At 29.8% G+C, this 15611-nt stretch overlaps 3 protein-coding genes across 3 annotated transcripts; 2 read left to right on the plus strand and 1 right to left on the minus strand.

Moving 5' to 3' along the window:
* The first annotated feature begins 4518 nt into the window (after window positions 1-4518).
* Window positions 4519-7060, plus strand: Urod (uroporphyrinogen decarboxylase). Its single transcript, XM_068771530.1, has 7 exons — window positions 4519-4687; window positions 4792-5079; window positions 5149-5307; window positions 5384-5527; window positions 5660-5815; window positions 6294-6461; window positions 6823-7060. Exons 1-7 carry the CDS (start codon window positions 4670-4672, stop codon window positions 6964-6966), a joined length of 1077 nt encoding a protein of 358 aa, XP_068627631.1. The 5' UTR covers window positions 4519-4669; the 3' UTR covers window positions 6967-7060.
* Window positions 7032-12595, minus strand: CSN3 (COP9 signalosome subunit 3). The gene is made up of 9 exons (XM_068771529.1): window positions 12432-12595; window positions 11573-11727; window positions 11345-11441; window positions 11042-11259; window positions 9548-9745; window positions 9324-9476; window positions 8477-8608; window positions 8154-8336; window positions 7032-7171 (listed from the first exon to the last, which is right to left on the minus strand). The coding sequence occupies exons 1-9, from the start codon at window positions 12484-12486 to the stop codon at window positions 7091-7093; spliced, it is 1272 nt and encodes a 423-aa protein (XP_068627630.1). The 5' UTR covers window positions 12487-12595; the 3' UTR covers window positions 7032-7090.
* A 1471-nt stretch (window positions 12596-14066) lies between these two features.
* On the plus strand, window positions 14067-15483 carry LOC137928883 (RWD domain-containing protein 2A). The gene has a single exon (XM_068771887.1). It carries the CDS (start codon window positions 14067-14069, stop codon window positions 14922-14924), a length of 858 nt encoding a protein of 285 aa, XP_068627988.1. The 3' UTR covers window positions 14925-15483.
* The last annotated feature ends 128 nt before the right edge of the window (window positions 15484-15611 follow it).

A 15611-nucleotide genomic window follows, 5' to 3' on the forward strand; every position in this document is an offset into this window, starting at 1 on the left:
TACTGTGTTTACTTATAACTTTGTTCAATGCTATCGATTAACAGTTAAACTACAAGAACGCTTACGCATATATCCGCTTAATCGCTAACGCTGACGCCCGCCTTGGCAGCTTCTACTCGGAGGTAACTCCCCCATTTCCGAAAAACATTCACCCGACCATATACCATACTAGCTCACTAGTTTCTGTTATCTTCTTATATGAACAACCGTAAATAATTTAGAAGCCAAAGAAACAAAACACTTATTAGCCCTCTGATACTCTTAAATCGGTCCTGGTTTTTAGCTTTGCCGCTAAAATAAAATTCGACTATGAAGAATGTTTCTCATTCGCGACGGATTGTATAAATTATTACAGTATTTCTGATACTATTTTATATCATTTTCACTGTATACTCAAAGGAAACGGCTCTGTAAAAGTCAACTCCCAGATCTTGGGTTCGAATATAATATGTAGTATTAAGAAAGCCATGCGTTAAGGTTAAAATACCCAATATGTGCTAGTACATTTTAAAAAATATTTATCACGAATTTCACGAAGACAAAAAGTCCCAACAAACCTTTACAAACTTTTACTTATTTTTGTTAAAATTTTGCCACATCTCTTTGCGAAAAATAAAGATGTCCGATGTATTACCACCACTCCTGCTGCGCCTACTGAACATCGAATAACTGCACAAAAAGATTCCAAAAAAAATAAATCGCAGAACCAGCTCCATTATCGTTGTTTACAAAAAACGCGAAACTTTTTTTGTAGTAACGGTCCTGTCCAAATTAGGGCGTGTAATCTTCTTTTCTTTTACTATTTTGATCTATAGCATTAGATACGTTCCCATAACACCGTTAGAATGCAATATTTCATATCTAATTAAACCCAAATTTAAAAAATATATTAAAATCATTATTCGGTATCTATTGTTTTTAGTCATCTATTAGAATTTAGTCAGTGCCTATACGTTGACGTATAATATAATCATTGACTTTGTTGTCATCTGTAACAAAGTTAATTACAACATTTAGGTATAAATATAGACCTTAGCATAATAAGTACTGTATATAATATTACTAGCTGTTTCCACATCGCGTGGTCCGCATTGCTTTTTGTTAGTAAATTTCATGAAATACGTTTTTAGTAATATTTAACATGCCAAAAATTTTCTAAAAGTTATTTTTTGTATTATTTTTTTTTTTGTTATGAACGCCACCTCAACCCCTCTTGGGGCATTAATTTTGTAAAATCCATTCTTAGCTGACCTCTACTCGGTTAAACGAATATTTACACCAAAATAAAAGTCTCTAAGCCTTATGTTTTCAAAGATATCGTAATGAATTAGTAAATGGAAATCTCTTATGTGTAAATGATCGCCCTGCATTAAGTTATTAGATTCCATCAATAGAATACTAAGAAAATATAATAAAACTGTAAATCTGTACATTCCGATTTCCGTCATTGGTTTATTTCAAAAAATCGTATATACTAGATATAAAATACAATGCGAAAAAGGAATCCGCGTGTGTGCTGTTGGAGTATTTGATAAATCGAGTATAAAGGATCCCCGCTACAAAGAATGCACAAGTCACAATGGCACCTGTGCCTTCGGTTCAATAAAATCACCTGCGACTTATACATGATATTGTCACGTTAGAAGTGATTATATAAGAAAACATCGCGAGATGTCTTTTATAACGATCGTCTTTTTACGTAATTACTATACGTATATTTACATTTATTATTATACAAAATATTTCTTTAGGTCGACCGAAGAAAATTTTCTAAATTTATGATAAATATGCCTGTCAAACTGACAACTAAAATATTTGTTATATGAATTTAAATAATGATACATTTTAATAAAGCCATAATTAGAGTAACTCTTTACAAAAACTTTGAGTAACTTAGGGAGTATCTACATATTGTATGTGTTAAATATAATGTGTATATACACAATTTTTTTCCTTCAAATTAATTATTTTATTACTTCACAAATAATAAAACCCCTAAAGCGTCTTAAAGCAAAGGAAATCTGTGAAGCAACCGATGAGAACGACCACCGCAAGTCATAACTAACATCAGCAACAAATAGCTGCATCACTATTCATTCGAAGCGAATAAAGTTTATTAGGAAACTGGGATAAAGGTTTGACACAAAAAATCCTTATAGTGAAAGGTCGCCTTGTGTCGCGGCAAGGCTAACAAAAAGTATGGCGGACCCCTCTCGTAACGTTTTTTTTTTATTTTGATAGAAATGCGATGGCAGGTAGAATAGTCCTCTCGCAAACTTTATATTTTTACCCAACCTATCTCCTTTTTTATCCTTTTATTAGATTATCTTCGATCCACTCGAACTTTGTGTATATTTAATTTTAAAAGTTATTCTAGTCACCGATATAATAAAGTTATTCACAATTTTCATAGCAGTACATAGTAAAACTAATTATGACATATTATAGACAACACAAGTAGTTTATTTGACTAGCTTGCTCTCGCGTGGCCAGTCTTTTTTAACGTGTAATTTAATTGAAATCCATTTTTGATGATATTTAACATGCTTAAAAATATTCATGTTTTATAAATACGAGAGCTACAGTGAAAAGAGTTGACAAAGTTTGGAAATATGCATTTATTAATTGAACGCCCCCCACAACCATCTCTTGAGGGTGGAATTCTTAACTGATCTTTACTCTGTGAAAGTAATATTAGTATCTAAGCTTCTAAGCCATATCGTTTGAAATATCATCATCAGTATTGACCTGGCAATTTCTTAAATATAGTACTTTTTTAGACGCTGTCTATATAAGTACGATTGCGACTAAAACTGTGTTTTTATGATTTACGCCGTAGCTATCCTAAGCGGCGATTGAGAGGTGTATTGTCGGATTTGTCTAAAATATTCCTTCGTTGGTATATGGCAAGACCACGGGATTACTTTCGCTCAGATTTGCATCTCCACCAACGCCGGCCGCCTATGTTGCCACGTCGGAAAAAGATCCTCGTCTTCCGCTTTCGACGAAAAGACTTCTCACCATCTGAAATAAGTTGAATTCAATCATGAATCTACCAATGCAACGGCTAGTGCTCACAAGTACAAGCACCTCTCAGCCTTTCAGCGATAAAATAGGTCTTTGGTTCCGCAATTCGGCCATAGAGATTTTCTTAGGCCCTCCGGTGCCGCAAATGCCACACTCCTAATCACGTAAATAAGGAGAGCTTAAACAGTACTACCAATTCTCACCATTTCGGACTCCTCATTCTCTGCGGAAGCAACAATTATAGTAGTGTTTACCTCTACTCCGTACCGTAGGTGGATAACCTATGACAACTGAACTCTTCAGCCAGATATAGATGCAAATCACATAGGAAGGTAGGTTCATGGTGCAGAAAGGCCGATCCTGCTTAAAGACGAAAACAGCAAGACAATAGCAACGGACGTCTCGTCTGATCAACCCATTGGCTTCGAATTTTTAAGAATAGGTGTGACATTTTTCAGAATATGTCCCTATGATTTGTAAAAGATGATTAAAAGTGACTTCCTAAGCCTATATTGAGAGACATTGCTTAAGTATATACCGAAAGCGCGATTCTGGCATAATTATCTAATTAAATCTCTCATGACCGAAAGAAGCAGGGTATGTTATGTACAAACCTCTTTTCCGAATCCAAAAACAATGCTAACACCTTTCGCGGTATGTGCGAATAATTAATAACGTTTCCAAGCAATATTACGCTAAAAGGATATGACGTAGTAATCAAATACTTCATCACAAATTCATAAAACTGTTCGTATACATTTCATAAGAACTACTAACAGAGATATTTTAATGAAGGTTGAAAGGACGCGAGACATATTTCTAGCATATCCAAATTTAATAATGTATGTATTTAAGATCGGCTATTGACATATCCAACAACGATAGTTAAATCTTAATTCTGATTAAATCGATCTTTAATTGCAATAGCGTAAGAGTACGTAACGCCATCTTTTATCAAGTTTTAAGATCTAGTAACTTTGAAAAAAAATATAATTTTAACATATATGCTAAACTACAACTATTAAATATAATTTATCGCGGGCGTCATAGTGGAATTCCTTAACTTTAAATTAAATACGAAATGCCGAAAATCTAGCAACCTTCAACGTGAATTGAATATAACTATACTACTGAACACAATAATAATATTTATAACACAAAGCATATCTTTGTATAAACAAAGAAATATTTTAAGATGACTGTTTTCACACAACATTTTAATTATTTAGTTTAGTATAGTTTTAAAACTACCATCGTAATGATTTTATACTATTTAATAAAGTTTAATAAAAAATTGTAAACAATGTTTTAAAAATAAGAATATTTTTTAAGTTACAGGGCTTTTAAATAAATATTACAATGAAACATAGTTAATACAATAAAATGTAAATCCCATTCATCTATAACAAAAAATGCTCGGAGCATAACCAACTTTAAATTTAAAAAAATATCTATCCATAGATACTGTCATAGTCCTGATAACATTAATTTATGATTCTGCACTTTGGTGATAAGTATTAAAAATAATAAGCTGCGTTCGTATGCAAGTTTCGAATTTAAATTTTTAAACACCTCGATTAGTTCCTGAATCAATAATTTTTACACAAAATTATAAAAAATATTAATCAATTCGTATACTGAAATGGATATTTCTAATAAGGTACTCAATTTCGTTCATTTAATTTTTAATGAATCATGCCGACGTTATTAATTTGTATAACAATTTCCATAACACCTAAAGCTTTGATCCTTTCTATATTTCAGAACTTTCCCGAATTAAAAAATGATAGACTCTTAAGAGCTGCTCTTGGTGAGGAGATAGATAAGGTACCAGTATGGGTAATGCGTCAAGCAGGACGATATCTCCCAGAGTTTCAAGCCGTCAGAGCCCAACACGATTTCTTCACTGTTTGCCGAACTCCAGAGCTAGCTTGTGAGGTTACACTTCAACCACTGAGACGCTATGAACACTTGGATGCCTCTATCATATTCAGTGACATCCTCGTTATTCCGCAAGCTCTTGGTATGACAGTAGAAATGCATCCTGGTGTGGTAAATATTAAATTGACTTCATTCAAATGCTTCTTAATACTATAAGGTTGTAAATATTTGTAATTTTAGGGTCCAGTGTTTCCAAAACCTCTTGAAAATCCTTCTGAAATTGATGATTTAAAAGAAGATGGTGCAGTTTCTAGATTAAAGTATGTAGGAGAAGCTATAACATTAACAAGACACAAAATAGAAGGAAAAGTACCTTTGATTGGATTCACAGGTGCACCGGTAAAGTCATTGATTATTGTTGTTTAAAAAATAAAGAAATAAATTATTTTTGATTGAAACCATTGAAATATTTCAGTTCACTTTGATGGGATACATGATTGAAGGTGGCGGTAGTAAAACAATGGCCAAAACCAAGGAATGGTTAGAGAAATACCCAAAGGATGTCCATAAACTACTTAATTTGTTAACAAGAGTAATAATTGACTACTTAATAATGCAGGTAAAATTTACTTCATTTTTTTGATAAAATTGTTTATAACAAATGACAGAGCTTTTTTTAAATGTTTACCTTTTTTGAAAAGTGCTTTGGCCCCCATTTGAAAATACATGCATTTTTATTATTGTTTCAAAGACTGAAAGTGGAGCACAATTATTGCAAGTCTTCGAATCTAGCGCAGATCATTTGACAAGAAATCAATTTATAGAAATATCAGCTCCATATCTTAAAACTATCAGAGAAGGTGTCAAAACAAAACTGAAAGAGAGAAACTTAAATCAAGTGCCTATGGTAAGAGTGAATTTAAAATTTATGGCTGTATTTTGTACTTAATTGTTATAAAGCCTAAACATTATAAACAGGTAATACATATATAATTTACTACTTCTAACATATTGCCTAAAGTTAATTTTTGTTTAAAGATTATAGATAGGTACTTCAATTGTTGACTTAATGTTTTAATTAACAAGATTTTTTTATTATATCTCAACAAAAAAGCACAAAAACTAAGGACTCAACTTGTTCTTCAACTCACTCTTTTATAAAATGTTTTCAACCCTCTAATGGCAACTTACTTTAGTTGTGTTATAATTTACTGATGTCTTCAGAAATATTTAGTGTGAAAATGGATCCTTCCACTTATGATATTTAAAAAGTGTAGGTTATTGTAAATCAAAAGCATTTGAGACTTTAAACAAAACCTGCTTGTTCACAGATACACCATGAAAATGGTCTGAATTTGTTTTTATATCAATATATTTATTTTCAGACTATTTTTGCCAAAGGAGCAGGTTCGTCTCTTGATATTCAAGCAGGATTAGGCTATGAAACAATTGGACTAGACTGGACTGTAGATCCAATTGAAGCTCGAAAAATTGTAGGAGAAAATGTCACATTGCAAGGGAACCTAGACCCACAAGATTTATACAAGAGCCCGGTTTGTATAATTATTAATATACTATTAGTTGTTTAAAACTTGCTCTGCTTGAATTTTAATTTGTCCATGATAAAAGATTCAATATTACAAACACAAATTTGTTTAATATTGAATCAGGACAAATAAAAATATTACTTTTAAAATCATATGAAAAAGCTTTAAAAATTAGTATATGATCACAGTAATTAAAATTTGACATCACTAAGAAGGAAAATCATTTACAATCAGCTTTTATTATTCTTTAAGGGAACATAGGAATAGGAAATGCATTCTTTAACAGGGCTTATTGTTTTGAAGAAACTAGGATTGTCTTATTAGATATAAAAAAAAATTGAAATGAGTAATATCTTATTTGTTACAGGAAGAAATTAAGAAAATGACTATAGAAATGGTACAAAAATTTGGCAAACATAGATACATTGCCAATTTAGGACATGGAATTACTCCACAGACTCCATTAGAAAGTATGGCAGCATTTACTGAAGCAGTACACGAAGCATTATGAAGAAAACATTTTGGGAAAGGGATGTTTTTGGGTGTTGTGGCAAGATTTTTTAAAGAAATAGCATGTACATTATGTAAAACTTTAATACACAAAATTGAAACATATTGTTATATTTAATGGTTATTTACATTGAATAGGTTGTCTTTGAGTTTTGGCTTGTAGCTGGCATATCTTCATCATGGCTTCCTGCAGATTTCTTAACATACTGAAAAAATAAAATTCATTAGAGCTAAAATATGACTACCAACATGTCACTATCATGGTAGACAAATATTATGTTAAGCCATTTCATTACATTTCCCAAAAAAAGTGAAGTTTCTTTGTTTTTTTTTTTTATAAAGATATGAATTTATAGCTAAATATGATACAGCTACCATAAAATACCAACTGCCTAATAATTACAACTTATTTTATTTTAAATCAAGTTTAGTGGCAACTATTAATGAGACTTGTCTTGCATTAATAAACAATTTTTATAGATGTGGTTAAATGTTTCTTTCACTCATTTGGATTTAGCAGATACAAAAGATCTGGGGTAAGAGTCGGCACTTACATCATAATAAAAAGACATTTTCTCTGTAGCTAGAAAATACTAACGGACTGTTTCAACAAACCCCTAGCTTTATATAAAATATGAACGTCTAATGCTCTCAAGCTTAGTGAATATTAATGACTCCTTGATCCCAACATGACAAACACCAGAGACATCTCTATACAATGTACTGTTATCAACATACCAAAAATTAGAGAACACACTCCCAAGTCATTAATGGTTATGGAATCAAATGAACAACTGTCAATCATATAGAAAAAAAACATTCACACAGAAAGTAATTAGTCAAGGTTATGAGACAAGTCCCACAATGAAAGCTTTCTGTTGTTATTCAGTTTCTTATCTTAGTAATTTCAGTGCATTAATGTATGGCCAGATGGATCTTTGTTTAAGGTGCCATGAAGAATATGTAGTTCACATGAAGTGAAAAGAATACCAGACTTCACATTATAATTATGACAAGTCAGCAAAATTTAAGTTTAATTGCATATAAATTAATAAAGGTAATTAGCTGCATTGGCATAACTACTTCTTTTTTATATGTACAGTGTCTACTTTTATGAACATCCAAGATTAATAAACTATTTCAATCTAAAAACTTATTTATTGTTAATATATACTTAAATGGTCTTACTTGAGGGTTGACTTGGATTTGTTCATCCATTTCTTGTATATACTGATGCAGTTTTGTACATGCAGCCATCTGTTGCTCTAACACACAAAGTGTTTCTGGTGAAGCATATTTTTCAGGACTGTCCAAAAATACCACCATCCCATCCTTCTGATTAATCATCGCATATATCTCGCCTTCTTCGATCTAAAATTTATATTTATTATTGAAGTCTTTAACAATAATGCTTTAACTCCAAAATAATTATTAATTTAGTCAAATTGTTAATTTTTTAAAGAATATACTCAGTTTAGAATTTACCAGTAGAATATTAAAATATTATTTACCATATTTAAAATATAAGATTCTGCTTGAGCTGGACCAGCTAACTGCACCCGGGATGCAACATCGGTTAAAGATAATGTAAGGAATGTTTTGGTGAGCCTTTGAATATTTTTCTTGTACATGGAGTTTAAGACCTAAAAAATAAAGTAAATTTTAAAACAGCCACTGTAATATGTTTTATATTATCACCACAGGCTGGTATCCACAACTATGTGATATATTACCGATTTTAGATTGGGGTTGTCTAGATTAAAAAATGACTCCTTGAAGAATTCCAGCGGAATCTTGATTTCGCTAGCAATCTGTGACTGTATTATATTACATCAATAACTAAATCCATTTGTTACATATGTACATTATATATGTACATACATTACAAAATATCTCCCATATTCACAGATGAAAAAAACATTAGGAGAAAACCTATATCCTAAAATAATCGAAATGTAGGACCAAACACCACTGTTTGTTATATTGTGACTTGGTAGTTATCTACCAAATTTAAGAGTGATAAACTTTAGACGTAGATTCTCTCTAATATTGGGAAAAGTTCCTACAGTTGCATGGTAGATAAGTTATAGTCCTACTGCACTTCAGTTGTTATTCAAAGTTCATTCTGTCTATTTATAATAGCATTATTTTAGAGCCAGTCAGAGCCCCGCAAGTCAGCAAGCAACCAATATAATATGAACAGTCAACTGGCAACAATACATGTTCAGACCAATTAAAAGATCAATACAAACTTAAGTATAAATATTGCATAATTAGGTTCAGCTACATAAGGTAGTTAAGATAGATTAAATACTTTATGTACTATTTATTTCATCAATATACTTGTCATAGACTTACTTGGTTAACCAATCCCATATTTTTATCACGAACAAATGTCTCTCTGTGCTTAATTGCTGCATGTTGTGATGTAGCCAGTTCATGATAAGCAACTGATAGAGGTTTTAAAAATCGGCATACAACTTGTGAAGTATATTTAGGCATAGTAAGTATCTAAAATCAAACAACTTTTGTCAACATAAAAATCTAAAATGTTCTTCAAAAGATCCACAATTAATATGTACCTTGCCATGTAATATGAATGAAATTAATATGTATTTTTTATAAGCCTCCAGCATTATATGGGATACAACCATTGCAGGAACAGTGACCACCACTTCAAAAAAATATAATGCACGATCATAATTTTTCATTGCACCATATATCATCCCTCCATAATAATAATATAATAAAAAATGTTTTGAATCATTATTTCCACCAAGCTGAAATTTCATACATATTTAGTAAAATATAAACAGAATGAAAAAAAAAACATGTTATAGGTTTTTGAATGAGAGAACAACAAAAGAACAACTAAAACTTTTAATGTAAATTTTCTTCAATACATTGATCTTGTTACAATAAAATTCAATTAATAGTTCATTTTATTAAATGTATTTCCATTATACAATTTTCATATAGATGTCAAGTCATTATGGGCAGCAATAACAGACTAAAGATTAATGACTTAGTTTGAATAGTAATAAGTGAAATTATACATTTAAACTACAATTGTACTCAAATTATCTCAAGATGCAGAAAAAATTATGTTTAACCATCTTGAGAGCACTTTTTTGTTTTAGTTATAATTATTGAACCCTCTGACAAGGTGAGGCAAAATCATTTACATCATATTTGATAATTTATTATCAAATATGATGTAAATGAATAATTTATTATTTATTATTTATTAGAAATAATTATTTATTAGAATAATTTACTATTTATTAGATTTTCCTATAAAAAGCACTTATTTGGGTGACAAACTATAAAATAAATTATCAATACTCAATTTTTGAAAGACAATAAACCAAACAATTCTTTAAAAAATATTCCTGATGATGGAAAGTGGGACATGGGATAAGATGTAACAAAATATCATCACAGTTAAAGAATATCGAAACCCAACCGATTACAGTAAAACCCAGGTAATGCTGTACTAATAATGCTTTAAGTAAGCTAGAAATAGAAGAATATTTCAATAGGAGCTATCATAGGCGGGCACATCTTTTAATGCCACTGCTGAAGAGACTTTTACCTAATGTATACCTTATGGCTTACTTTGGAACCCTTATGAATTGAAAAATCTTGAATCATCATTATCTTCATTAATTGAATCATATGTTGACCATACTTTTCTAGTATGAGAATGATTATAAGCTTAATTGAGAAGTGTTATTACTTTCACCACATACTAACACCTAGGATTATAACCTTAGATTTTTATCCCTTTAAGTCTCTTTAACATTATTTTAGGAATGTTAGATAAAATAAAAATATCTTATGGAAGTCCTCTCTCTAGTCCAATATTTTCTTTAACTATCTTTAACTGCTGTTATAGCTGTGCCGAAGTTTCTAAAAGCAATGGCATGATGTCAATACCTACAAAATGCTATGAGTGTACAGTATAATAAAGCACATACATCTTAAATCAAATGTAAATAAATCAAATTCAAACAAATCTTTCCAATCTGTAAGTAAATACTACACATATTTTTCTTACACATATTATTCTTTACCTCTGCTCCAATTCCTGTAACATCAGTATCTAAAAATTCCAGAGCTGGTTTCATACATTTTGAGAGTAGACAAAGCTGACAAAGATCAGCATGAATGGAGGTTAACTGAGAATCAAATAGTTGTATTTTCTTAATAGCCCTTTTAATAATTTCAATACCGCATATTGGCTGTTTTATTTCAATTAAATGTTCAGTAAGTTGATGGCATAAATCAGCATCTAAAAATATTAATTGCATAGTTAATTAAAAAAAAAACATTAAATAAAGATATAATAATAAGTAAAGACAAAATATGTTACATACACAAATCAGGAGCCAAGCGTACTTGTTCTCCATTACAATTAGTGATAAATTCATGAATTTTTTGAAACATATTTGTTTTATCAATTTCACTAGTACCCTGAAAGATAATATCACTAAAAATCAATGAAGAAAAAAGACAAAAACACATATTTCACATTGAACTAATAACATCTGTATGTGTATACATACATTCAAGTAACTAGTTACTAAGAATATAAAAAAACTTACTTGTGGGTTAGAGTATTTTGCGACTAGAACAGCTAAAACTCCCAAAGAATGCTGTTGAATATCAAGAGTCTCCAGTACTGTGTTTAGATGAGCACTGTTTCTCTGGAGGACCTCATCAGATTTTCCTATTATTTCAACCAGTTCTCTAAAATGACCTGTTTAAAAAAATAGATTTCTATCAATTGTTTAAGTCAAAATAACCAAACCAATTATTAAATCAATTTCTATGGTTCTTGTCAATACCATATATAAAGTGACATGAAAGCAAGTTCATCTGACAATAAGCCCAAAAACCCTCTTGAGAAAACAGTACACAGATAGTTTTAGTATACAGAAATCTGTCTGGTATTGCTAATATCCATACTACAATGTATACAAAGCTTATGTCAGGTATTGTTTGTTTGTTATCTAAAACATGATATTGTTCATCTGCTTACTTTAGCAATTTTACAAACCATTGCATTATTTACTGTTTGCCATGGAATCAGAGCGACTCGAACACTAACATAGAAATACTAAAAGATTCCGTAAATGCAAAAATATTAAAACCTTATTAATGACAAAATATTGACCATGAGCAGTACATAAGGATGTAATACCCGCAGAACAGCTATAGGCATGTAACACTACATTTTAAACGAGATATATATAGATTCTGAGACAAAGATATGTAATTATTATTAAAGACTACCTTAACTAAGAGATTCTATGATTTTTTAATTTCTTACATATTACTTGTTTACCCAGTGTATGTATTTGTTACACTTAGGTTCAATGAAAATCAAAAATCAATGTTTTCTCTTTGCTTTATCTTATATGAATGACCGGTACTAATTAAAGTCGAATAACATAAAAATACCTGAAGCTGATGAGGTTCTAACATTATTAACAAATTGCTCCAAGGGTGAAGCCATATCGTTTTGATGTATTTACGATTTGTAATCGTAAGAATTCAACAGTACCAAGATATAATGTTTTAATTTATGTTACAAATAAGCAAATTCTCTCTTCCACAAATTTTTACTTATGACATTGATTTAAGAAAAAGAAACTAAAAAACGCTCTTTAGTGTTGCCAATTCTATATATAGCTTATTTCGACGCCTACATAAGTCCTGTAAGTATTATTTCTCTATATTTTAACGTATTCACAGAAATAAATTAACTCCAATAAATAAATTACTAATAAAGAATCATAGATTTAATGTTAGAAGTAGTAATATAGTTTTAAAATTATTTGTAATACAGATTTATATATAACGTTTCATAAAGTAGGATATTTTTTCTTGATATGGCCCTTACTTACGTGGAACACAAAGTTAAGGAAAACATAATAGGTTATTCTTTATTTATTGAAATTATTAGCACTCTCTGCCCGTATATGTACAAAGTTTCAATCGTTTCAACGAATTTCCTAAGCACATTTTCTAGTCATCAATTGCTACTTCCTTAACAATATACTTAAACGTATTTTAAGTATTCATTAAAAAGAAAAAGTCACTAGGTTATAAGGCGTAATAAACAGGGTTATAAGGTAGATGATCCAAGTATTACAGGTTCGGTGTTAAGGAAATTTTTTGTATAGAATGCGAGTGTATGAGTACTTTGATGTAGTGCTAAGTATCTAGCACGATAAAATCCTTGCGCAAAGATACTTGTAGAATGACATGAACACTTGCCAGTTTTACTTTAACAGTAATATTTAATCAAAAATTTTTTGCTGTTTTAATTTAAGTAATCGTGCTTGAATGCATGTACAAGCGATATATAGTTGTTTTATAAGGCTACTGTCTCATGAAAGCTAACTTTATTCGGTTAAATGAATTATCAAATTTTTAAGTTTGACTTACAATCGTTAAACCTCTTTGTTTTTTTTGCAATTTTTATTTAGTGCTAGTGCTTTTCCACATTGAATTAAGTTGTATGTAATCTATAATATTAATTTATTAGTACAATATTTTAGATATATAAAAAAATGACCGAGGAGATTTATAAGTATGATGGTCTGATATGTGATAATTTATCTTTGTACGTCAATGTAGAACCCAAAAGTGCAGAAAAAAGACATTAATTTATCTAGAAAGACTTTTGTTATCAAGAATTTAGGAGCAAAATTTTGATATACGATTTACCAATAACTCACGTATAATGCGTTTGTACTAAAAAGTTTTAAAAAATAAGTCATATACCAAATTTATTAATGTACTTAGAGTTTTTCGCACTGGTTATTAAGAGATAACCTGAAGTCAAACTATAGGGCTACAAGTGATAAGCTTATAAATTGTAGGTAGTAGCTTCGTCATGGGTCATGGATATGACTAGTTATATACTTGGCCGCGATAACATATATCAATTATAACGGAAACGATTACAATTTTTATAAGCGTTTTGTGGCCAAAAGTTTTGTATTCAATTCTAATGAAAACAACTTTTATTTGTAATATCGTTGATGTTTATATTGAGTAAGTTATTCTCCAAACAAATTTCAAAAAAACATGGATTCTTTGCCATCAATTAACGATACTTTAGTGAATACTTTAACTAAACAATTGAGTGAATTAGACTTATTGAAATCTATGTATCCTAATCAAAATGAGATTATATTAAGTGATAACAATATCCTTAGCAAAATACAAGACTTTGTAGAAAATAAATCGGTTGTTGTGCCAAACCATCTTGACTTTGTTCTTAAACTTTGCGTTGAAGGTTTTAAGTTAGAGATTTGTGTCAATTTACCAAGTTTTTATCCCGAAAAAGAGCCACATGTGTACATGCGATGTAATCAATTAAACAGACAACAAGAAACCATATTAAATACCGAGTTAACAAATTACATAAAAACTGTCCATGAAAATGAAGTATGCTTATATACAATAATAACATGGTTACAAGAACAAATTAATGAGTTAAAAATTCATCAAGAAAATAATGTAACAAAAAAATCAGAATGCCCACTCATTTCACATAAAGAAACATCTACCTTTACCAGGCTTTGGATTTTTTCACATCATATTTACAGTAAACAAAAAAGAGAACAAATCGTAAAAAAAGCTAAAGAATATAATTTGACAGGGTTTTGTTTACTTGGTAAACCAGGAATTATTTGCATAGAAGGATCTGATACCTATTGTACAGAATGGTGGAAAGAAATCAAAGCAATGAATTGGAAGAAGATATCAGTGAGGAAAACAGAAATATTCGATGCAAATGTGAAAGAAAAATGGCGAAAGTTTGAAAGTTTCCAAGAAGTTTGTTTTCAGAACAATTTATCTAAAAATAATAAAACTACCTTTTCAAAATTCATTGAAGAACATAACCTTAGTCAAGAATTCAGTGAATTCTTAGGAGTGTAGTTTGCCTATTAATAAATACTTATGTATGTATATTTATCAGTAAAAAATTAAGCATTAAATCTAGTCCAGAAAATATAACAAAAGTGTATAAAATTCTTCGGGAAACACTTTTAATAACTGTATGTTATGAATATAATAAAGCAAAATATTCTGTGTACAATTTATTTATTAAGAAATTTCTGTAATACAAGTGTTATTTAATTACTACAGATATCTTCTATTTTTGTTATTTTTAAACTGTTAAATATTTATTAAAACTAAAACTTATTGTCCAGCACAAATATAAGGTAGTCTCTTAAGTCTCTTCCATAAGCATTGTTTTTTCAGGAATTTTAGTATTGCAGATTTTGGGTTACCAAAATATGTAAAAAATTAGAATTGTTCCTTCTTTGAGCAAAACAATATTATGCACTATCAACTGAAAATGTTACTTGTTTTATTATATATTAACATAAAAATTAATGAATATTATTGTAAATTTTAGTATGTATTATGTTGTCTTTCTTATTACAAATAAATATTGAAAAAAGCTAAACTACTTACTTAAAAATGTTATTGTTTCCTGACCAATTTATCAAAATATATTTATTATGTGTAATTAAAAGCTTTAAAATGTGTACTATGTAACAAAACATTGTTTTCATTTGGGTATAAATAGGAAGATAGTTACATATTCTTCATGAACAT

This window comes from Battus philenor, unplaced genomic scaffold, assembly GCF_028537555.1.
Source record: "Battus philenor isolate CCGP_79_NKW_IND1 unplaced genomic scaffold, ilBatPhil1.0.hap1 SCAF_4, whole genome shotgun sequence".
NCBI classification, from domain to species: domain Eukaryota; kingdom Metazoa; phylum Arthropoda; class Insecta; order Lepidoptera; family Papilionidae; genus Battus; species Battus philenor.